This window comes from Capra hircus, chromosome 1 (genome assembly GCF_001704415.2).
Source record: "Capra hircus breed San Clemente chromosome 1, ASM170441v1, whole genome shotgun sequence".
NCBI classification, from domain to species: domain Eukaryota; kingdom Metazoa; phylum Chordata; class Mammalia; order Artiodactyla; family Bovidae; genus Capra; species Capra hircus.
This window is the reverse complement of record NC_030808.1, coordinates 146,282,297-146,307,802: the sequence shown is the minus strand read 5'-3', so window position 1 is coordinate 146,307,802 and position 25,506 is coordinate 146,282,297. Positions and strand designations below refer to the sequence as shown.

Genomic DNA, 25,506 nt, shown 5'->3' with positions numbered 1-25,506 from the left:
CTGAAGGGTCTTGGCCTGAAGGCTGGTTACATGTGTGCCTACTTTGTGAAACTTCACCCATCTGTATGCTCATGACTTGAGCAATTTGGGGTATGTAATTCATATTTCAATAAAAAGTTGAGTAAAAATCAAAATCACACACACCAAAAAAGGTTATAAAGCAATGCACATAGTATGACCCATGCTTCTGAAAAATAACATATGTGCATAGAAACAGGATATACACCGACATTCACTTGTTAAAAAATATTTATTGAGCATGTCCTATGTGCCGACCCATAACTTATCTGGAAGACGTCTCTACAAGCGGACTACCCCATGCAGAGCCCCACCACGTGCATCGCACCTCCAGCTCCTGCGACGATCTGGGACCCCACGTCCGTGAGCTGAGCGATGAGCCAAGGGCGGGAAGGACATACGCACACACGATGCATGAACAGCCACCTTCAGAGCACAGGGTTGACACGCATGTCCTGGGAGCTCAGGACTGGCCTGGCTGAGGGACAGTGGGCCACCAACTACCCACAGTGGACACTGGAAACACAGCCCAGGTTTCAGGACAGGCAGGGCAGTGACAAAGGTGAGGGTGGGCCCCGCAGCACCGGGCGTATGGGGAGGACCCTGGAGCCCCGAGCCTGTGGGTGAGAGTGCCACCACCCCATCCTGGAGTAAGTCCATGGCTTTCCCAGGACACGCATCCGTCCAGGAGTGACTCCTTGGAGTCACATATGTCCCCCAAGATGCAGTGGACATCCCCCACAGAGCTGCTCTGTCATCTCCAGATGGGAAAGACTTTCTCCCCAACCTGAGAAAGACAAAGGAAAGGAAAACAAAGCAATCAGACAGCAAATCATGTCAGTTTCATTACATACAGTATTTCCTAATAATAATTTAATATTGGACAAGAGGCTGGCATTCAGGTGAAGGCTTTTCTTTTAATGAGAAGCATTTCAATTTTCAGCATAAAGCCAAGCACAAAATGGTGTGTCTGATTATTCTCTCCTGTGTGAACCTGAGTGAGGAAGAGGATTCTCAGTGGCCCCTGTGAGCCATGAGCCACAAGGCCCCACCAGCCATGCTCACTTCAGCCTAAAACTGCAGCCTCCGCCAGGACACGGCTCCACCACACATCCTCGGCGGCCACGGCAAGGCACACACTGTGAGCGAGGCCACACTACAGCCCAGCCCTCAGCTCTCCCTGCACCTGGAGTCTCCCGGTCTCTGTTCTCACTAACCAGCAACCCTCGGCTCTCCCTGCACCCAGAGTCTCCCGGTCTCTGTTCTCACTGACCAGCCGAGTCTAGAGGAAGAACTTGGCTTCCTGCACCTCTGCTTCCTGTGAACAGGAGGGTCCATCTCCTGCCATGAGGATTAGAAAAACAACCCAGACCAGCTCTGGCACAGAGTCTGCTGGGGTGGGAACAGGCACCCACCACTGTGACCACCACAGACCCGCCACCTTCCGGGACAGCATCAGAGCACAAGACTCTAGAGCTAAATGTCTTACTTTTTGTAACGCAGGGTCTTGTGCAGAAGTGATGGACCAGCTCAGGGTGACAGACATGTGTCGCCTCCACACGGGGTTCCTTTGTAACACCACTGCGCCCGTGACCACGTCTCCCACGAGGACAGGGACGGGCTCATCCATCATGAACAGCACCTGCTTCCAGTGGGTGGTGCTGCAAGACAGGGCATGTGGTCATCTACACCTGCCCCATCTGGGGAGCCCACGGGACTCCCACGGCCCCGTCCGGGGATCAGATGGCTGCACAGGACCCAGGTGGGGTCACAACCTGGGCGGGGAGGTGGGTGGATGCAGCTGTTGGATGCCACTCAGATTCCCTGGAAACAGAGGTGTACAGGCCACAAGGGAATGTGGCCAGACACAGGTCCTGGCCGCTCTCTGGGTCAACCCAGCCTCTGTGAGCTGGCACAGCAGTGCCTACCCAAAGCCACCGACCCTGAACTGTGACGCCCACTGTCCTAGTTCATGCAGTTAAAGAGAGATTCACACTCATGAAATCGTGCCCAAAAGAAGTCATTACTTCTCTGAATTTGGCTGAGTGTGAGCAAGACAAGTGCAGCATTTGGGTGAGCAGGGACACCCCAAACTCTGTAAATTCCATGGCTGGGACACACAAGTGCCTGGTGTGGGCCCAGTCACACCCAGCACGAAGGTTCTCTGTGGCCTCTTTCCCTTCTGCCACATTCTCTCTGATGCACAGGCAGCCCACCTCAGCCACAGTGGTGGTCTCCTTGCCCCAGCCCACAGGTCCCCCATCTCCACCCCCATACCACCTGAGTGTGGATGATCCCCACCCAGTGCTCGAGTGGGAAACGCCAGGCACACCTGATTCACAGGCCTGGGAGGAGGCCCGGCTGGAGTCCACTCTGGCCATTCAGCTCCTCCTCCTGCCCCACGTTCACAAAGGATGCCCAGGTCCTCCCCGGCCCAAAGGCCACAGTGGGGTCTGACCCAGGCGGCCACCACCCTCCCTGAGGCCATGCTCACTTCTGCCAACCGCACGGTGCAGGTGAGTAGCAGGGTCATGCGGAGGGGAGTGGAGTCCCCACGTGAAGGCAGTGCTCCAGGGGCTGCTGTGTCCAGCCCCACAGACAGACAACACAGCTTGCATCCCCACACGCAGGAGCAGGCGTGCAGCTCTGAAATGTTACTACATGAAAATCGCATCTCAGGAAACATCCGCCTTCTCCAAGAGTCAGAGGAAAAGCCCCTGGCACTCTGAGCTGCAGCAGCAGGGGGGCCACGGAGAGAAAGCGGAGGCTGACCATCCAGGGCATCGGGGGCTCCCATACCTGTGCAGGGGCCGAGGTGACCCGGACTCACCTCCACACACAGCCCTGCCCAGCGCCCACACACCACCCACATGCCCGGCCTCGTGCTTGGCCGGGTCTGGAGAGATTTGGGTCCACTTCTGACTGTCTAGCCCTTCACATTCGTGACTCTGTCAGGCCTCCTCTGTGGCCCGCGGTGAGCGGGGGGGTGGCACACTCACGGGTGCAGCGGGCCGGTGCTCAGCACCAGCTGTGGCTCGTCCTCCTCCAGGTTCTGAAACTGGACGCTGAACCAGGCTGTGAATCCATGCAGCGTGCCTGCCTTCTGTATGTCAAAGTGCAGCTCGCCTTTCATCGTCTGTGTTTAAGGCAATGGGTGAGAAGTGGGTGCAGGCCCTGGGCGCACGGGACCCATGGGCAGCGGCCACCTCCATGTGGCCATCCAAGACCCACAACACCACCCTGGACAGCCACACTGTCTACCTCAGTAGCTACGACACAAATCTGTAACTTGCTAATTTAGCCGAACATGTCAAAAACCCAGAGAAAGGAAACGTTACAACTTGCATTCTGAACTCAAATGCTGCAGACAATCAGCAAGGTCTGAAGCAATCTAGGTCTCACTGTCCTGATTTTCTGTCCCCAAATCCAAGCGGGACAATTTCTCAATTCTCTGCACAAACAGGAAGTTCCAGATTGAGTCTCTATGATCCCAAAATGAACTGAAGCCTCAGGTTCAGTCCATGTGGTTTTGTATTCTAAGTTCCATAAGAGGGTACCTCCACTTTGGAGGGACCCCTTAAAACGGGGTTGTCCAGATCCACACACACCACCTCATGGCCACAGATGGTAAGTAGGAGAACTGTAAGAATTTTGATAAGTGGGAGCTAAAAAAACTTAGGAAAAAATTTTAATTCAAATCCTATCATGACACATAATTTATCTGAATTTGAACAAGCTGAGAATATCAAACATAAATCTAAAAATAACTAAAGATGTTAAGAGGTTAGCTATAAAGAAAATAACCTAAAAATACTAAAAACAAAATCAGAATAGATTAAAAAGACTGGGAAAATCAAGAGCAACAACTCTAATTCATTTATTAGAATGATTACATGGGGAAGGAAGGAAGGGTCATCTCTCCTCACCTCGAGGTCGGCAACCTGCACAGTTCTCATGTCCAACTGTAATATGGTGCATGGCTCAGATAGACAGTCGTCTGGTTTCAAAATGTGGTTATACTTGGGCTTCGAAAAAAACTCCTTAATTGCTAAAGATCTGGGGGGAAAAAGTAAGTGTTCAGCATCTGAGATGATATAGCCCCCATCTCAGGCTGTCTCGCTCTCTCCTCTGTGTTAGCAGGAATGCCAACTCACTGTCTGCAGCTCCAAGAGCAAAAGGCAGGGCCGAGGAGGCCAGCTCTGGTGGGCAGCAGCTGAGAATGGGAGCCACAGGCACATCCTTTTGTATCCCACTCACATACCCGAAGGACACGGAAGCCACAGGAAATTAAATTTCAGTGAATGGTGTGAGAGAACACGTCTCCTCCAAGGGGCCAACCAATGTCCCTGGGAAATGCACGGCCATGGTCCTCCCACACCCAGTTCACGGTGCCCTTTTCCAGACACTGCAGGCCCTGCTCAGAGCTTTCTCTGCCCTCCCTGGTCACTTTACCAGACATTAACACCAGGCAATACAAGAAGCCCCCTGCCCTTTCCAGACCTTCCCTCACTCCCACCACATCAGTTCTGCACAAACCACAGAGCCGCTGTCGGAGACCCCCCTCTCCACCCACTTTCGGATTTGGGTTGAGAATGCGACAATTCAACACATGAGGGAAGATTCCGTACCTCTACACTGATATTTTTTCTTTTTTTGAGTTTTTAATAAAAAACAGAAAGGCCCAGAGGCCCCCATCTTACTGCCAAGCCCTGGTGATCTGGCAGGTGAGCAGCCATCTCTAATGAGGGGCCCTTCTCTGGCCCCAGGACAACTGCGAGGCCTCCCGTCCCTGCCTCCTGGCACCCTCGGAGGGGAGGCAGCCACATACACACATCATCCTTCTCGAGGAGGAAATGTGAGAAACGGGAGGCCCTTGTAAGGAGACCTTTTATGCCAAAACCTGAAGCTCTGCCACAGGCATGACCGTAAGTCAGAAACCAGGAGAGCCACCCTGGATTCTGGGGCACTGCTTTCTGTGGCGAGGCCAGCAGGGGCTCCACTAACACATTCTCCACCCTTATTAAACACTCTTGGCTCTTAATGGGATCATCTGTCTGTTTTAATGGCCCACATTACCTTATGTTTCCTATCTGTGTGGGGCCTTATAAACAGGCCATTTCAATTCTGTTATCAGCTTCAAGGCCAGTAAGGCAATAGGCAGACTTCTCAGTCACGTGAACACACTGGACTCCCAGCGGTGAGGGTTTTCCAGCCCTGCGGCCTGTGCCCCTGCAGGCCAGGAGCCCACGCTCACCTGAGGGCACTCACCGAGGTTAGGGTCTGGCCTGGGATTCAGTCCCACAGGCCGGAAGCCCCACACTCGCCTGAGGGCACTCACTGAGATTAGGGTCTGGCCTGGGGTTCAGTTCCACAGGCTGGGAGCCCCACACTCACCTGAGGGCACTCACCGAGGTTAGGGTCTGGCCTGGGGTTCAGTCCCACAGGCCGAGAGCCCCACACTCACCTGAGGGCACTTACCAAGGTTAGGGTCTAACCCTGCGGCCTGTGGCCCTGCAGGCCGGGAGCCCCACGCTCGCCTGAGGGCACTCACTGAGGTTAGGGTCTGGCCTGTGGTTCGGTCCCACAGGCTGGGAGCCCACGCTCGCCTGAGGGCACTCACCGATGTCAGGGTCTGGCTTAGGGTTCGTGCCCTGGAGGCCAGGAGCCCCACACTCACTTGAGAGGGCTGAGGTCGAACTCATAGGCGTTGTCCCAGAAGAGCACCTTGCTGCGGTAGTCCCTGTCGGCGCTGCAGGGCACCAGGTGCAGGGCGGCTGTGGTCGGCCAGATGACCCCGTCCTCCTTCAGCCAGGCGTCCCGGGCATACAGGATGGACTCGATCATGAACTCAAACTGCGCGGAGGGAGGCACACAGGAGACACAGTGACTGAGACGGTGTCTGCTCCCAGCCCCCAGCCCCCGCCACGGCACTCATATCCCGGGGACCGTCACGGACAGGACGAGCTGCCAGCTCACCGGAGGGCTTCTCTTACACCGTCACAACAGTGGTCACCGAGTTCAGTCACAGCCTGGGCTTAAGCCCATTGACCCACACTGCTCCTCAGAACTGGGCATGGCCAACGGTCAGGGAACTTGCCCTCTCGCCCACCCTGCCCACCGAGGAGATAGCTGTCACCATAAGTGTTTTGGGGTCTTAACTCTCAAACAGAATCACTCTGGTCTGAGGTATTCTCAGAAGCTTCACCATGCTTTAAGTTGACTGAAGTCACTTCTCAAAAATGTGGAACAGCAAAGCAGGAGTGCCACAGAGGTCACGTGACCCTCATGTCAAAAGCAGCAAGCACCCCAAGAGCCCCTCGGGGGTGTTGAATTTTGAGGATTCTTCATATGTTCAGGGTACACACTGTACATGTGAGTTGCAAATATTTTCTCCTAATCTTGGCCTTCATTCATTTTCTTAACATTGTCTTTTACAGAGCAGACTTTTTAATTTTGATGAAATCCAATTTATCAACTTTTCCTTTAAGAGAGTATGCTTTTGGAGTCACACCTAAAAACCCTTTGACTAATCACGAACATTTTCTATGATTTCTTCCAAAAGTTTTACAGTTTTATATTTAAGCAATTAGATACAATCAATTTTGAGTTCATTGTTCAAGATGAGGTATGAGGCTTAAAGCTCAAGCTTTTTTTGGTTTATGGATGGCCAACTCTTCCAACATAATTTGTTGAAAAGACTATCTTTTCTTCATTAAATTAACTCTGTTCCTCTGTTAAGAATCAGTTGACCACCTTTGTAGGAATCTACTATCCATTCTGTTCCACTGACTTATGTGTCTATCACTTCACCAGGTTCACAGTCTTGACCACCACAGCTTTATACTAAAGTCAGGTAGTAGAGTTCTTCCGATTTTGTTTTTCTTTCAAAAACTGCGGCATTTTCCTGGTGGTTATGGGGCTAAGACTCTGCGTTCCTAATGCAGGGGGCCCAGGTTCAATCCCTGGTCAGGGAAATAAAATCCTACATGCCATGACAAAGATCCCCAACTAAGATCCGGCACAGCTGAATAAATATTTTTTAAAAACTGTATCAGCTATTCTAGCCTGCCTGTGCTCAGTCATGTCTGACTTTTTGTGATCCCATGGACTACAGCCTGCCACGTTCATCTGTCCATGAAATTTTCCAGGCAATAATACTGGAGTAGATTGCCATTTTCTTCTCCAGGGCTAGTTTGTTTACACTGCACATAAATTTTACAATAAGCTTATCTGCACCTACAAAAAAATCCTGCTTGAATTTTTATTGGAATTGTATTAAATCTACAGATGATCCTGGAGAGAAGGGGCATCCTTACGAGGCCGTCTCCAGCTCATGACCAATGCGTGTTGGTCAGCATCACCTGGAGTCAGCATCCAGAACTTGCACATGTTTTGCCAAGTGTCATCATTCTGGAGCCACTGTAACCAGTTGTGAACAGTGCTAGTGTATAAAAATGTGACTGGCTTTTGTATGCTGACTTTGTACTCCATGATCGTTTTAAACGTGCCCACTAGTCTAGGAAAGTTTTTGGAGATTCCTTGGCATTTTCTACAAAAACAATCACATTGTCTGAGAACACGGTTTATTCCTGTGCCTTCATTCTGTTTAGCTCCCATTTATTCCTTCTCTCTTGCAATGGTTAGATTTCCCAGGACAATGTTGAGCAGGAACAGGGGAGCACCCCTTCCCGATTCATTCCTGCTCTGGGGGAAGTGGCCATTCTATCCTAACAAGCAAACAGCTGAACTGAAAAGTCAACAACTCTTCTAAAGTCCATTAAGAGAAATTAGGTCACAGAGTAAATGGTCACCCTCAAACTGGAAAAACTGAGAGGCCTGTAAGACAGTCCCTGACTTATGATGGTTCAGCTTCATGACAGGGCAATAGGTATTCAGTAAAAACTATGCTTCAAATTTTGATCTTTTCCCAGCTAGTGATACATAGTGCAACACACACGTGCCACACAGGCCAAGCCCCCATCAGCCATGCAATCATGAGGGTGAACAGTCCACACACTGACAGCCTCTCCCTCTCAGGACAGTATTCAGTCGACTACATGAGACATTCAACACTCGTTTTCAACAGGCTTTGGTTATGATTTTGCCCAACTGTAGCCAAGCGGGAGTGCTCTGAGCACGTCGAAGACAATGAGGCTCAGCTGTGATGTTCGAGAGCTGAGGCGTGTTGCCTGCGTTTTGGATTTCGGTGTTTTCAGCTTAGGATGGGTTGGTCTGGATGCAGCCTCACTGTAAGTCAAGGAGCTGCACAGAGAATCGCAACTCACCAGAGCAGAAACATCCCTGGAACCAGGGCCAGGGAGGGAGCTGAACCGAGGCTGACAGGCTGCTGGGGCTCAGTGTGGACAAGCTGAGGCCCAGACTCCAGGCAGACCCCTGACAGGGCCCCCACAGTAAATACCAGAGAAAAGTCCCAGTGCTTCTCACAAGCTAGAAACAAACCACTGGAAAGACGCCAGAGTATTCTGTTCTTCTTAACAGGGTCTGCCCTCCGGAGAGACTATTTAACAGAGCCTAACCAGCTGGGGAAAGAATACTATCCAACTCGAGCACCCTCCAGCGATCCTGTCCCACCTAAAAGGAGAGAAAACTTGAAAAGCACCTGTGGGGTTCACAGTCCAGAGGCCCAGGATCACTCAACACTGAGACCCCAGAGCAACTCCCTCCATATCTCACCATCACGTCTCTACAGGCCTGTTTACACAGACCCTTTATCCAGTCATCACATCTGGCTATCAGGAAAAAAACACGACATATGAGCAGTACAAGAGCCACAGCAAACCTCAGAACCAGATTCAGACACAGTGAAAGTGTTAGTCACTCAGTCATGTTAGACTACTTGTGACCCCATGGACTGCAGCCCCCCAGGCTCTTCTGTCCATGGAATTCTCCAGGCAAGAATACTGGAGTGGGTTGTCATTCCCTTCTCCAGGGGATCTTCCCAACCCAGGTCTCCTGCATTGCAAGCAGATTCTTTACCACTAAGCCACAAAGGAAGACACAGTAGGCAACTGTAATTATCAGGCTGGGAACTTAACAACTATGACTAATATGCTAAGGGCTCTAATGGACAAAGCAGACAGCATGCAAAACAGATGGCCAGTGTAAACAGAGAAATGAAAATTCTTAGAAAGAACCAAAAAGAAATGTTCAAGAGCATTTATTTACATTCTGAACAATGTAACAGAAGTGGAGGATGCCTTTGATGGGCTCGTTAAGTAAGGACCCTCAGCTGAACAACAAGCCTGAGCTTGAGGAAATGAAAACAGAAACTCCCAAAGCTGAAAAGCAAAACAAAACAGGCTGAAAAAGAGAACACACTGAAGGGCTACAAAACACAAAAGGTATAATAGACACAGAACAAAAATACCAAGAGAAGAATGAGAGGCGGGAAGAGAAGAAAGAGTTGAAAAAATGACTGAGAATTTCCCCAAATTAATGTCAACTCTGTTCACAGATCACAGCCTTGTCGTGGTGAGGGGGATTGTGTAACTCAATGAAGCTGTGAGCCATGCGTGCAGACCCACCCAAGATGGATGGGTCATAGTGGAAAGTTCTGACAAAACATGGTCCACTGGAGGAGGGGACATAAAACCACTGCCATATTAGAACCTTACGTGGCGTCTTACATGGTTCACACCGTTTGCTGAACCCAGGGTAGGTAAGGCACGAGCAGGGAGGTTGGAAGAAAACCTAGGCGCCGTAGGGCCTGCAGACATGTGTTTATTCTCTAATGGCGGGTGCAGTGGCAAAGGAGGATTTCTCAGGTGGGGCTTATATATGTTTCCAGAACAAAAGTGGTCCATGACCAAGCAAGTACAACACGATGCACACGCACAGTGCTGTAAGTGATCGCCACTGTTACAAAACCACGTATTTACAAAACGTGGGACGCAAGACCCTGACCACGCCATCTTGGCTGATTTGCTCTTTCCCTACATGTGGTTAGAACCTTATGCAGGACAACTGACTGGTTCAAAATTGGGAAAGGAGTACAACAAAGCTGTACATTGTCACCCTGTTTATTTAACTTATATGCAGAGTACATCATGCAAAATGCTGGGCTGGATGACTCACAAGCTGGAATCAAGATTGTTGGGAAAAATATCAACAACCTCAGAGATGCAGATGATACCACTCTAATGGTAGAAAGCGAAGAAGAACTAAAGAGTCTCTTGATGTGGGTGAAAGAGGAGAGTGAAAAACCAGGCTTAAAACTCAGCATTCGAAAAACTAAGATCATGGCATCCGGTCTGATCACTTCATGGCAAATAAAAGAGGAAAAAGTGGAAACAGTGACAGACTTTATTTTCTTGGGTTCCAAAATCACTGTGGACATTGAATGCAGCCATGAAATGAAAAGATGCTTGCTCCTTGGAAGATAAGCTATGACCAACCTAGACAGCATATTAAAAAGCAGAGACATTACTTCGCCAACAAACATCCGGACAGTCAAACATACTGTTTTTCCAGTAGTCATGTATGAATGTGAGAGTTGGACTATAAAGAAGGCAGAGTACCAAAGAATTGATGCTTTTGAACTGTGATGTTGGAGAAGACTCTTGAGAGTCCCTTGGACAGCAAGGAAATCAAACCTGAATATTCTTTGGAAGGACTGATGCTGAAGCTGAAACTGCAATATGCTGGCCACCTTATGTGAAGAGCCAACTCACTGGAAAAGACCCTGACGCTGGGAAAGGTTGAAGGCAGAAGGAGAAGGGGACAATAGAGGATGAGATGGTTGGATGGCACCACCGACTCAATGGACATGAGTTTGAGAAAACTCCAGGAGATGGGAAACCTGGTGTGCTGCAGTTCATGGGGTCACAAAGAGTTGGACACAACTGAGTGAGTGAACAACAACAATGCCAAACAGAAGCCACAGATCCAGGCGTGAAGAGCACACCGAGCAGGATAAATGTGTGGTGGTGGCGGGGGGAGTATGAAGAGGCATGTCATCTTCAAACCATAGAGACTCAAAAGATAAAGTCCTGAGAGAGGCTGGGGGAAAAACACCTACCTACTGAGGAACAAAGATAAAATTTCACCTGAATTCTCAGAAACTCTGAAAGCAAGAAGAGAGTGGAGTGAAATATTTAATGTATTTCTTGGTTTTCTGTTGTGCGGTTTCTTTTAAGCCGCCCTGTGCTGCATGTAGGATCTTAGTTCCCTGACCAGGGATTGAACCTGGGCCCCTGCATGGGGAGCACAGTGCCTTAACCACTGAACTCTCAGGGAAGTCCTTGTGATTAAGGATCTTTGATGTTACTACTGCAAAAGGATTAGAACTCACTGAAGGCTCAGATGATGGTTAGCAGTTTTAGGCAATAATGTGTATTTTAATTAATACATGTACATTGTTATTTTAGATGTAACGCTTATTGCACACCCTACAGTATAGGGTAAACATAACTTTCTATGCACTGGTTTCCAACGTATTTGTGTGACTTGCTTTATTGCAGTAAGTGCCTTGTCATGGTGGTCTGGATATGAACCTGCACTATCTCTGAGGTCTGCCTGTAGATCAGAAACGCAGATCTACATAAAGAAAGGAAAGCACTAAAAGAGAAAGAAGTGAAGATGAAACTAGAACTTCTGTTTTTCCCATTCTTAATTAATCTAACAATTTAATCTAACTAATCTAACAATGTGTCCAAAATAATAGCAACACAGTGCCTGACCATGTATGTGTATTTATGCTTATGTGTAACAAAACGAATGAAAATGCTCATACAAGGGACTGGAGGGAGAAGTCAGAATTATTTTGTTTTCATAAAGAACTCACACTAGCCATGAATCACCACAATGTTGGATGAAAACAGACGTGAATCAGCTGTAAGTATATACTGGAAACTGCTGTTCTCTGTGCCCAGTCATGACGACTCTCTGCAGCTCACCATGGACTATAGGATTTCCCAGGCGACAAGACTGGAGTGGGTTGCCATTTCCTTCTCCAGGGGATCTTCCCGCCCCAGGGACTGAACCTGGGTCTCCTGCATAGCAGGTGGATTCTTTATCACTGAGTCCCCAGGGAAGCCCTTGGAAACTGTAGGGCAACCAATTAAAAAAGGAAAACAGAACAAGTATAACCGATACGCTAAGAAAGGAGAGAAAACGGAGTCATATAAAATGCTCAGTTAAAACATCAAAAGGCAAAACACCTAAATATATATGGAAAGTATTAAGAGATCTGAAAAGAGAAATAGGCACAATACAATCATTGTAGGGGACTTCAATACCCCGTTTTCAACAATAGATAAATCATCCAGACAGAAGTCTTAAGGTTCAGTGTCATTTGCTGTCACTTTCCCAAATCTCTGCAGTCTGTAAGAAGTGAGGACCAACATTCTCATTGTTCATATAGGTTAGTTCCTTACTATTTAAAACAAACTTCTTGCTGGAAACCCCGGTGGTGTCCCCCTCCCCTTCATCCATACGTCACTTCTCTGGGTTTTTACCGAGACTAAACTTCAGACCACATTTCACTGTAACATCTTAGGTCCCAGAAAGAGGGTGGGCCGAGGGTCCAATGAGACACAGACCTGCAGGCCCGGCTCCCACTCACCTTTCACCTGCCCTTGCAGTACAGAGAGCTCGGGAGCTCAGAAACCACTGTGGAGGGTGGGTGGGCAAACCAGCAACCTCTCCACCCCAATCCAGGCGAGACTGGGGAGGGAACCTGGGACAGCCTGGGCTTCAGGCTGGCCAGCAATGCAGACCAGGGGGCTACAGAGAGGGGGCAGACCAACTGGGGGTAGACAGGCTCTGCTAGCAAGGAAAACACAGCCTAACATCACACACTGGATATTCGCAGGTTCTCGAAGAGAACAGAAATTTATGTAAATCACTCACCAGAAAGATACATTCACTCTGACTTAGATTTCCCATAAAGATTTTTTTTAATCTATTAAAAATTCAAGATATTGAGCCAATGTTCAAACAAGAAATCACTGACATGTCACCTTAGGAAAAAGTCAAAATTAATCATGATGTACGAATATTCCAGAGCCCAAAGCAGCCACCCCAGCAGTCCCCACGGCCCCTTACCAGCAGGCAGGTGCCCATCCACTCAGACACCAGCACGTCCACCTTCTCCGGCAGCACCACGTCTTCCACCTTCTGCTGAAACACGGTGATGATATCAGCAAAGCCATTCTGCACGACCAGCTGCCCCGTGTGCTGGGCCATCTCACTGGCCTCCACCGCAAACACCTACACGTGACAGAAACACCATCCATGTGCGCCCCACACCACGGCCAGCTGTCCACTCTCCCCGAGCCCAAATCACCAGCAGAGTCAGAACCAGCATCAGAGAAAGGAAGGCAGCGTGCTGGATGGCGGCCAGTGGATGGCCACCCTGTTCCCCTGATGGAGCCCCGGGAGGGCCTGCCTCTCACCCTGACTCCACCTTCTGCCAAAACACAGGCACAGGGCTGTGTGCAGGTAGACAGAGCCTCCGCACCCATGGGTGCCGCCCACCCCAGGGGTCCCGGGTCAGGCCCAGCGGCCTAGCTCCCATATACACAGCAACAATCCATAACCAACACAGGAGACTCCTGGCCCTCAAATGACATCAGTGAGACTTTGAGGCCTCCAGCAGCTAGTTACCAATCGAGGATCTAAGAAGTCCTAAATGCTACGTCTGGGTTCTGGCAGGATCGGGACTCGGGCAGCACTGCACTGCAGCTCCACCTGTGAGCCTCATCCTCCTGCCTCGGGGCCGCTGAGAGGGGCACCTCTGCTCGGCTCAGACAGGCCTTAAATGGCAGAGGACTGGAGCCCAGCAGGAGTCCCAGAGAGTGGTCCACCCTGACCCTGGCAGGGTCACATTTGGGGCGGGAGGACACCGTGACACCAGGATAGCAGTCTACACAAGCTGCCCAGCCCTGACACGTGGATACACGTGTTTCTAACGTAACTGAAGTAAACGTTTCACAAAAACATCCCACCAGTTTCAGCTCACTGTCCTGCCCTATTCCACTATGTGCTGCTTGCGACTCATCAAACCCACAGCATGGCCTCTGGAGGGCTCAGCCTTCAGAAACACGCTGTGCTCTTCACTAAGCAGCAGAGGCATCACCAAGACCCTCCCGACTCACGGCTCTGGGCTGAGCATAGTGTGCACAGAAGAGGCTGATGATCCCAGTCCCACAGCCGACGTCCAGAATCACTTTGTCTTTCAGGGATTCTTTATTCTGCAGGATAACGCTATGGTACTTAGTTGTTCGAGGCTGGTCTGCCAACATCTCCAAGTGAAGTTTCTAGATGAAATATACGTGAAGGAAGGATCACTGCCTGTCATTAACGCTATGCTACGCTCTGACCTTGGACAATCAGAGCCTGACCTAACCCCCATAAAGCCCCACACCACCCCATGCCTAAAAATACGTGCAAAAATCAGAAGACCAAAAAAATGCCAACAGATACAAATAAGAGTAGACAATGAAGGAATGAGGTAGAAGCTTCTGGAACCCTTCCCATGCAGTGGGCTGCACCTCTCCAACAGTCAGGTGAGCAAAGAAGCAGGTGTGGACCCGGAGGTGGACACGGGAGAAGCAGCCACATTCCTGACCTGACACAACATGGCCAAGATCCGCCATGAGAAAATGGACAAGACTGACAGAGGCTGCAGGAGGTGACGGCACCCCACGGGAATCGAATGCATCCCCAAGGAGGCAGAGCAGGGCTCCTCCACACAGTTCAGGAAGCCACAGAGGGGGCACCCCCAGCACCATCCCCACACACCGGCCAAGGAGACCCAGCCCAAGCAGCACTTGGAGGGTGGGGGTGTGGCGACAGGGGCCTGGCAACCCAGACCAGGTCAGCACCAACAGGAGCCTGTGTGGGCCTCGCGGGCCCATGGCTCCTCAGGGACAGACAGACAGAGGGAGACCACCAAAGTGGACTAAGTTGAGACCCAGATGTCCTGCCTGCAGGTCAGAGCCAGGATACGGAACCCAGGGAAGAGGTGTGGTTGCATTCACCTCAGATACAATACACTTCAGAGCGAACAGCATCAGGTCATGACATGGACAGCAGACGACTGAGGATGGGGGTGGTGGGGAGCCTCCACGTCAACACAAGAATCACTGCAGCAAGAGAACATAATAATTCTAAAGGTTCCTGCGCCTCCACAACAGAGCTTCAAAACGCACAAAGCAAAAGCCAGGAGAAATGCAACAAGGAACACAAATTCGCCACTACAGCCAGAGGTTTCCATACCCTTTCTCTCAGTAACTGACAAGTAGAAAATCATAAGAGACACAGATGCGAACAACAGTATCAGCTAACTTAATCCAACAGATATGAACAGCACACTTTCCCAACTATTTGCAATCATACAACATCTACAGATTCACCTAGAAAGGTACACAACCAGACATGATCAAAACCTCAAAACTTAAAGAGACATAACACCAGGATTAAGAAATGAGGAGAGTCGGCGTATCACCACAAAGATGTCACTCCTCCCTAAATTCACTTTCCATAAAACACAGTAAAATGCCAACCAACGGGGCAGGGGCAAAGGGGAAGCACAACAGTAATAACATTAGTTTCAAAAAATAAACAGATCAGGCCATGAAGATGCTAAAAAGGCAAATCAAAACTGAGATACCTATTTTTCTTGCCTTTAAGATGGGAAATCTTTTTTCAGCTGGCAGCTTCTTCTGTGAAGACCTGCAGCAAATGCACCTTCTGCGCCGCTGGGAGGCGCACACTCAGCTGACATTCCAGGCGGGTGGCTTGGCTTGACCCACCCCAGAAAGACTCATACACACATCCCCCTCAAACCCACCCAGTGGGAATTTAGCAAAAGGGAGCAGGATTCACGTAGGAGAACATCCACTACAGCATCGCTTGGCATGAAAAAAGCAAACACGATCCTTTCTAAATCAACACACTGGAGCTACTGAGCAGAACAGACTTTCAAAGCAGTACAGCTATGTGAGAAAGGCGATAACAGTGTATGGGACTACTCCTTTTCAATAAATTTAAAAGAATAAAACAGATGCAGCTTAGACTTGAAAGAAGTGTCTACACTGCTGTTGGGAGAAATCTCACAGAAGAGACAGACCTCAGCTTCTCATTAACTCTTTCTTACTAGATGGAAACCTCTAAGCATGTACACAGTGGCAGATTTTCTTCTCTTAGGCTCCAAAATCAGTGTGGATGGTGACAGCAACCATGAAATCAGAAGACGCTTCCTTCTTGTTAAGGAAAGCAATGACAAACCTAGACAGCATGTTAAAACACAGACATCACTTTGCTAACAAAGGTCCATGTAGTCATGTATGGATGTGAGAGTTGGACCATAAAAAAGGCTGAGCTCCAAAGAATTGATGCTATTGAACTATGGGGCTGGAGAAGACTCCTGAGAGTCCCTTGAATAGCAAGGAGATGAAACCAGTCAATCCTGCAGGAAAGCAATCCGGAATATTCATTGGAAGGACTGATGCTGAAGCTCCAGTACTCTGGCCACCTGATGCGAAGAGCTGACTCATTAGAAAAGACCCTGATGCTGGGAAAGAAGGGGATGACAGAGGATGAGATGGTTGGATAGTATGAATTTAGATGTGAATTTGAGCATTAGGACATGAACTTGGGCAAACTCCAGTAGCTAGTGAGGGACAGGGAGGCCTGGTATGCTGCAGTCCACGGGGGTCACAAAGAGGTGAACATGACTGAGAGACTGAACAACAAGCATGTACATGCATGAGTGGTTTCCCATTTACTTTAACATTTTTAATGATCCAATATGATGGGGACTTCCCAGGTGGCTCAGTGGTAAAGAATCTGTCTGCCAATGCAGGAGACGCAAGAGATGAGGGTAAGATCTCTGGGTCATGAAGATCCCCTGGAGCGGGAAATGGCAACCCACTCCAGTATTCTTGCCTGTGAAATCCCATGGACAAAGTAGCCTGATGGGCTACAGCCCATGGGGTCACAGAGACTTGGACACCACTGAGCACACACACACATGCACAATACATATCTACAAAAAAGTACACTAAAAAGCACCTGTAGATTTTACCCACCATAGTCACAGTGCACACACTCTTGTACCCAATCCCACTCGGAACCCTGCCAACACCCCAGGCCTTCCCACCTGGCCTCACCAAACACGGATGCCCTTTACCAGTAACCATCATCCAAATTCTAAGGGGAATCCAGTCCCTGATCTCCAGATCCTCCACTTCTATACACATTCACAAACAACACCTTTCAACGTTGCCTTATAACCTTACAGAACTGAATCTACCATATTTGAAACGTTCATCCTTCAACTATCTATTTTATTTAGTCTAAAATACAAACAGGTTGTCTGGACCATAGAACTTTGGGTCTTCATTCACATTGGAAAAAACCAAACTAATAAGCTAGTTATTTATAGGTAATACTACTACTGATTTATACAACTTTTTACATTTTATTTTTACTGTAAAAGTTACTACATTTTTTTAAACACTGAGGAAAGTTTATAATTCCATAGCTCGGATAGTATCTCTAAACCAGGAATCGGTACATTACAGCCAATCCAGGCCATCACCTGCTTTTTCATGGCCTGCAAGCCAGGATTGGCTTTTACATTTTTAAATGGTTTTTAAAAATCCAAAAACACGACACATGAAATCATATGGAAGGCAAATTTCAGTGTCTATAAATAATGTTTTATTGGAATGCAGACCTGCTCACTGAAATTTTTAAGTCTGCTTCAGCACTTGGATGGCAGAGCTGAGCAGCTGGGCTGAAGAAAACATCTGCAGGCCCCACTCTGAAGAACTGAGCTGAAGCCCAGAAATTATTTTTAAAGTTAGAACCTAAAACCAGAGAGTGGCAAGCGGCTCCGCCTGGCTGGGCAGGCAGGAGGCAGTACCAGGGTTCCATAGCTGCCGAAGTACTCCTCATCCTGCCAGGAATCCTCGGCGTCCCAGTCCTCCAGCTGTTTCCCCAGGTGGTTCGCCGGGATGTACCCACAGCAGCCCGCACGCTCACCCCACCACCAGTCCGCAGTGGTTTGTCTCAGGATGAGGATCTTTTCTCCTCTCAAAAAGCTGAGCTAGAGAAACATATACAGAAATGAAAACTAAAGAAAAACCTGCGGTTGGTATTTCAGTTGTGGCTCAGTGATAAACCTCCATCACTGGTCCCAAATTACAGCAATTGCAGTAAGGAGTCAATGGGAAGGACATCAACTGACAGTCTATGAAAATCACACTAGGATTTTGGAATTTCTTTGGAAATCTACAAGAAACAAAAGCAGACCTTAACAAGAAAGATCAAGCATTTTCGAACAGCTTGAATTTCTTAGAATTTCTAACAGCCCCTTTACTGTAACTCAGCTAGATGGTAGCTGATTCAGTTGCTGGAGGCTTACGCTAATTACTATTACAAAGTAAAGAAAGCTGCGTTCAAGTAGATGTTTTTATTTTACACCCAATTTCCCTTAACTAAATTAAGTTACAAGTAAGGGTTTCAAAGCAGAGGTGAAGCAGGTACCTCCTCCCCAACCCCATTCCTCACCCAAGGACCCTACACATCAGGCTTAGGACCTGGATCTGTTAGCCTGGAAGGGTCACTCGTGGGTCTTCTGTTGCTGTGAAGTATCTGAATACTTCTTTATTTAAATCTGCTGACTTCTGCAAATTTGACATCTAATCCTGCCACTGAACATGCTGAGCCCACAAAGAATAAACCCACATGGCTACCTGCGTCTCATCGGTGGCAGAATAGTCTGCGATGGCCACGAACTCCTCTGGGTACACAGCCCCCTGGAGGTGCTCCTCCTCAGCCTGCGTGGCAGGGTCCTCCTCCTCCTGCTCAGAGCAAGGGAGAAAGGGAGGTGATGGGGGCAGCCTTTCCTCTCCCTTCCTCTCTCTCCATCTCTGCCTGTCTCTGTCTCTCTTCATCTCTCTACTCGATTCTTTTCCACTCACTCTCACCCCATTCAGCTCCATGCTCGCTGCCACTGGCTCCCCACCACCCCCTAACCTCAGCTGCCTGCTGTCCATGTAGAACATGGAGCAGCAGGAGGTCCCCACACCTCTCCGTGCGCATGTCACACCTATGCCCACACACATACATACATACACACCCAGTTTATTTTTTCTATTGACATAGCTTTCTGTCAAAGATTGCACAGCCACTTTTTAAAATTTTTTTCTTTTTTCACTCACATAATACCTTGAGGCAAACTCCCCACCTGCAGAACTCTAACTTATAATGTTCAGTGGCTACTTAACATTACACAGCAGAATGCTGCCTGAGTCTTCAGTCGTCCTTTGCTGATGGACTTTCTCTATGTCCACAAACATCTGCACACATTTATCCTGACACGATGACATTTTATCTCTATGGGATAGACTGACATGGATGACACATAGGCATAGGTTTCATTCAAACATTTGTCAGGTTCTTTCCATTAAGGGTGAGGCACTTCGCCAGCAGTGCATGGAGTGACTGACTTTGAGTTTTTGCAGAGTGCTATGTGTAGAGACTCCAGAAAGGGTAAATATGCGGGGAAAAACTATTACTTACACTTTACAAAGAAGACTTCTGATAGTACAGAGAAACTAATAATTTATGGTGGGGTTTATAACATATATAGAAGTAAAAGGTTACAACACAGCACAAAAATAGGGGCTGGTAAATGGAACTAATTTGGAGGATTCTTACACTGTCAGTTCAGTTCAGTCGCTCAGTCGTGTCTGGCTCTTTGCAACCCCGTGAATCGCAGCACGCCAGGCCTCCCTGTCCATCACCAACTCCCGGAGTTCACTCAGACTCATGTCCATCAAGTCGGTGATGCCATTTAGCCATCTCATGCTGGGTTGTCCCCTTCTCCTCCTGCCCCCAATCCCTCCCAGCATCAGGGTCTTTTCCAATGAGTCAACTCTTTACATGAGGTGGCCAAAGTATTGGAGTTTCAGCCTCAGCATCAGTCCTTCCAATGAACACCCAGGACTGGTCTCCTTTAGGATGGACTGGTTGGATCTCCTTGCAGTCCAAGGGACTCGCAAGAATCTTCTCCAACACCACACTTCAAAAGCATCAATTCTTCAGTGCTCAGCTTTCTTCACAGTCCAACTCTCACATCCATACATGACTACTGGAAAAACCATAGCCTTGACTACACAGACCTTTGTTGGCAAAGTAATGTCTCTGCTTTTGAATATGCTGTCTACGTTGGTCATAACTTTCCTTCCAAGGAGTAAGTGTCTTTTAATTTCATGGCTGCAATCACCATTTGCAGTGATTTTGGAGCCCAGAAAAATAAAGTCTGACACTGTTTCCCCTGTTTCCCCATCTATTTCCCATGAAGTGATGGGACCAGATGCCATGATCTTAGTTGTGAAGAGGTTAAAAAAAAAAAGACTGGGATAGGTTAAGGATACACAACATAATTTCTTGGGTAACCACTAGAATGATATAAAAAGGTAATGCTAAAAAGTTAATCGAGGAGATAACATGGAATTATAGAAAATATTTCATTAATCTAAAAGGCAAGAATGGAGAAACGTAAAAAGGAAGAACTGTGACAAAAAGGAAACAAACAGCAAGATGTTAGACTCGTTATGTTAAATGTTAACGGACTGAACACTCTAATTAAATGGCAAAAATTACCTAAAAGGAAAATAAAAGACACAACTACAGGCTCTTTACAAGAGGAATACTTTAAATATATAGAGTTAGACTAGTTGAAAATATAGATATATATGTGTCTGTGTGCCATCCAAACACTAACCATAAGAAAGCTGGTACCACTAAATTAATATAAGACAAAGTAGATGCTAGGCAAGAAGTATTAATAGGTAAAAAGAGAGACTTCATAAAAATAAAAGGGTCAACTAATCTAGTAAACAAATACTAACCTAAACATATGTACCAAGTAACAGAGATTCAAAATATATGAAGCAAAAAGTGATAGATCCAAATGGAAGTAACAAAAAACAGACAAATCCAAAATCACAGCAGAGATTTTTGAAACTCATCTCTCTCAGTAGTTGAAAGAACAAATGGACAAAACATCAGACAGAATCCAGAGATTTGAGCAATACTAAGTAAGGACCCATATGACGGTGATGACATCCTGATAGCTCAGTTGGTAAAGAATCCACCTGCAACGCAGGAGACCCTTGTTCGATTCCTGGGTGGGGAAGATCTGCTGGGGAAGGGATAGGTTACCCACTCTAGTATTCCTGGGCTTCCCTTGTGGCTCAGCTAGTAAAGAATCTGCCTGCAATGTGGGAGACCTGGGTTCGATCTCTAGAAGGGAAAGGTTACCTATTCCAGGGTTCTGGTCTGAAGAATTCCATGGACTATATAGCCCATGGGGTTGCAAAGAGTTGGACACAAGTGAGAAACTTAGGGGAAAAAAAAAAAGACCCATATGACAGTGACAACACTGGACACCACACCCCACAACTGCAGAATAACTTAGTCTCTGAAAGTGCACATGCAACATCCAAGGCCAGACAGGGTCTTACAATGAGCCCAGTGTAAGGCCAAACAGTCCTTACAAGGAGACCATAAAGCAGGCATGAGTAAATTTCCAAAGACTGAAATGCTGCGTTTTCAGACCAAACATTAAGCAAAACCAAAAGCAATAACAAAAATATAAAATTTCCCAAATGTCTGAAAATTAAGCAACATACTCTGGATAGCCCAGAAAATTTCAAATTTCCACCATTTAGGTAAATTCTAAAAAGCACACACAAACAATATCATATATTGCTCAAAGATGCCGACATAAGGCATAAAAGAATAAAAAACAGTCCAGAAACACAAAGATCAATTCATAATTCATAGTAGTGTTTGCCCTTGAGATAGAAGAAGAAGAATGGGACTGGGGAACAGACTTGATTCATGGTTTTTTCATTCATTCATATATATATATATGTATGTAAATATATATATACACACATACTTATATTCTGAATATGACAAAATGTTAGCAAGTTTCCATTTCTCTGTAATATGTAATTTTTTGCAGTATTATCCTATAAATACTGTCACCCTGTTTATTTAACTTATATGCAGAGTATAGCTTGAGAAATGCTAGATGAAGCACAAGCTGGAATCAAGATTGCCGGGAGAAATATCAATAACCTCAGATATGCAGATGATACCAACCCTTATGGCAGAAAGAGAAGAAGAACTAAAGAGCCTCTTGATGAAAGTGAAAGAGGAGAGTGAAAAAGTTGTCTTAAAGCTCAACATTCAGAAAACTAAGATCATGGCATCTGGTCCCATCACTTCATGGGAAATGGATGGGGAAACAGTGGCTGACTTTATTTTGGGGGGCTCCAAAATCACTGCAGATGGTGACTGCAGCCATGAAATTAAAAGACGTTTACTCCTTGGAAGAAAAGCTACGACTGACCTAGACAGCATATTAATAAGCAGAGACATTACTTTGCCAACAAAGGTCCATCTAGTCAAGGCTATGTTTTTTCCAGTTGTCACGTATGGATGTGAGAGTCGGACTATAAAAAAGGCTGAGCACAGAAGAATTGATGTTTTTGAACTGTGGTATTGAAGAAGACTTTTAAGAGTCCCTTGGACTGCAAGGAGATCCAACCAGTCTATCCTAAAGGAAATCAGTCCTGAATATTCATTGGAAGGACTGATGTTGAAGCTGAAACTCCAATACTTTGGCCACCTGATGTGAACTGACTCATTTGAAAGGACCCTGATGCTGGGAAAGATTGAAGGTAGGAGGAGAAGGGGACAACAGAGGATGAGATGGTTGGATGGCATCACCAAGTCAATGGACTTGAGTTTGAGTAAACTCTGGGAGTTGGTGATAGACAGGGAGGCCTGGTGTGCTGCAGTCGATGGAGTTGCAAAGAGTCGGACACAACTGAGCGACTGGACTGAACTGACCTGATTCTATAAATGTTCCAGTACTTTTTAATTTCTCAAAAGAAAATTAAGACATCCACAAAATTAAAACACTTTCTGATAATTTTAAAAAACAGATAAGTGAAATGATCTAACTACAAATAAAATTTCTATATATAAAAACCACATGAATTCAGAACACTAATTAGAATGAAAAGAGAAAAAAAGAAATGTCAAAATTGATATCACAGACATGAAAATGTTTTTAAAAAAACATTTATTAGAGTATTGTTTTTTAATTTTACATAATCAACATTCCTTGAAATTTAAGGTGACTTTTTATTTTTTATTGTTAACTTGAATGATACGTGTTACAAGCAGAAAAGAAGCATAAATATATAAATCTTTTCTAATACCCAATCTGTGTCTAATATATTCTGTCTGGGATGTTTTTAACAACTAAAAAAAAAAACCTCTGCTTGCTTCACCAGCTCAAGACCCAAATATGGAACCCTAGATTCCTGGGAGGTGTTTACAATGCCCAATTCAGAATGTCTTGTGTGACCTCACAGTGCATGTCCTCTGTTTAAGCAGCCCCTGGTTAGTGGCCACCTTCCAAGGTCCAAGGAAATCACCATCACTTCGTGAGTGAGTGAGCTCCACTCTCTGCAATGGTCCCAGTCTTTAAATACAAGTTCACAAACAGCAAAACTGAAATTACCTGCAACTCACTTCTGGGGCAGTCACCTGGTGTTGCCATGGTTCCTTTGGGATCTGTACATAACTGCTGCTTTAATGTTTCATTTTCCCCTTCATTTCTATTTTTTAAAAAAAGAGAGAATGAGAAAATGCTTGTTATGTTGCATCATAATGTTCACTTATCTTTTAAGGTCCATGAAAAAGGTCTTCCACCAAATGGAAGTAAATGTAAAGAATGTGAAGAATGAACAGATATGAAATTTACAAATACAACTCTTACAAAATCAACTGAAAACATTTAAAATTTATGAACTCCAAACAGTGTATATTTTCATCGCTAGCCTGCAAAGTGTTAACTGTTTATTGGCAAAGCCTGTTACTTTCTGTTAGATCACTGGGTAAATTTAAAACAATAAATTGATGTCAACCCTTAATTTGGAACCCTGACAACTGACTCTAATTAAAATTTCCTACCTGGGTTTTAAAGTGTTTCCACTAACAGGAACCAAGGTCTGCACCTGCCAGAGACTTTTCATTTCAGTTTCAATCTTATTCTTCCATTGACAGTGTAACTCACATTGTGCTCTTGAGATAGATGTGTTTTTTTAATTACGCAGCAATTCCTCGTTTGAAATGAGGGCTTCACATTATCAGTCAATACCTAGTACTTGCTTTTGTGACGTTTATAATTACAAATACTAATACACATACATTGCATTTTCACTGGAAACTGAATCGAGGCCAGCATGGGGCGGGGCCGGAAGATGAGGCGTGGCCGTATTGACGGACAGGGCCTGGGTGGGCGGGGCAGAATAATAGGGCGGTGCTCGGCTAAGGGGCGGAGCACGGTTGGGGGAGAGGGCCCTGAAGGGCAGGTGGCCCATGGGCCAGAGAGAGAAATAGGTGAAAGGAGGATGAAGGGAGGGACGGGGCGTGATCCAAGAGCGGAACGGGTAGTGGGGGAAGAGAATGGGACCTGCGCTCGGGTAGGGTGGTCCCGGATGCCAATGACAGACGGGAAAGTGGCCGTGGCTGTGGGAGGGGCGGGCACTATGGGCGTGGTTGAGGAGATAGCGGGGCAGTAAGGCAAAGGGTGCGGCGTCGTGGGCGTGGCGCGAATGGGGGCGTGGCCTTGTGGGCGGGGCGCCGAGCCCGCGGTCGGGGGCGAGCAGAAGCAGGAAGGCGCCGGGACCCCGGGAAGGAGAACGGCGGCCTCGGTGCGCCGGCTGACGCACACCTCGGGAGAGGACCCCTCCCCTCCCCTGGCATGTCCAGCTTTACGCGCGGTCCGGTCGCCCGAGCTGCCCACGGGAAGCCTACCTCAGTCGCGTTTCTCCGCTGAGGTCGGCGTCCACACCTCCGGAAAGGAGTGGAGGCCAGCACCCACCAAGAACCCTAGCCACCGCCCTCTGCCCGCGCAGGCGCTCTGTGAACAGATTGCCCCGCCAACCCCGCCGTAGAAGGCCCCGCCCTGGAACCGGCTCCTCGAGCATGCGCCACCGTCCACGCCCACCCCCTTGTCTGGAGAGTGAGCCAAAGCCCTGAACTGCGCAGGCGCCGTGCGCTCGCGCGCATCCTGGGGAAGACTCAGTCCTAGGTGGAGCTCCTTACGGAGACTCGTTTTGAGGTCCCGCCTTCGGTTGTTGCGCAAACTCGGGATCTGCACTCGGATGCCGGCTCGTGTTAGAGCTCGCGTCCCGTGGGGCGGGGAGTCAGACGGCGGGGGGTGGGCGAGTCCTAGTCCGGGGTCAGAAACCGGCTGGGAGCGACAGAAATGGCTGATTCCCGCCGGAGCAGGGCCGGGAAAGCTTTCCTGTGCTTTTCTTGTAATAATTCAGTAACCTTCACAACCACACAGTGAAGTGTAAATCCTGTGTCATTCTTTCCAGGGCAGGGGGCCGCTGGAGCTGGAAAGGTAGAAGGAGGTGG

The 25,506-nt window shown here is 47.6% G+C and overlaps 1 protein-coding gene across 4 annotated transcripts; it reads right to left on the bottom strand.

Moving 5' to 3' along the window:
* Positions 216-25,023, bottom strand: PRMT2 (protein arginine methyltransferase 2). 4 transcript variants are annotated; one of them, XM_018052535.1, is made up of 11 exons: positions 24,898-25,023; positions 23,600-23,696; positions 18,744-18,851; positions 17,912-18,094; positions 14,136-14,297; positions 13,084-13,155; positions 5,696-5,871; positions 3,945-4,074; positions 3,018-3,154; positions 1,508-1,679; positions 216-805 (listed from the first exon to the last, which is right to left on the bottom strand). In XM_018052535.1, the coding sequence occupies exons 2-11, from the start codon at positions 23,636-23,638 to the stop codon at positions 773-775; spliced, it is 1,212 nt and encodes a 403-aa protein (XP_017908024.1). In that variant the 5' UTR covers positions 23,639-23,696; positions 24,898-25,023; the 3' UTR covers positions 216-772. The 4 variants fall into 4 exon arrangements, with proteins under 4 accessions (XP_017908024.1, XP_017908015.1, XP_017908019.1 ...); XM_018052526.1 differs by having other exon boundaries at positions 13,084-13,248; positions 24,898-25,022; XM_018052530.1 differs by having other exon boundaries at positions 13,084-13,248; positions 23,600-23,688; positions 24,898-25,022.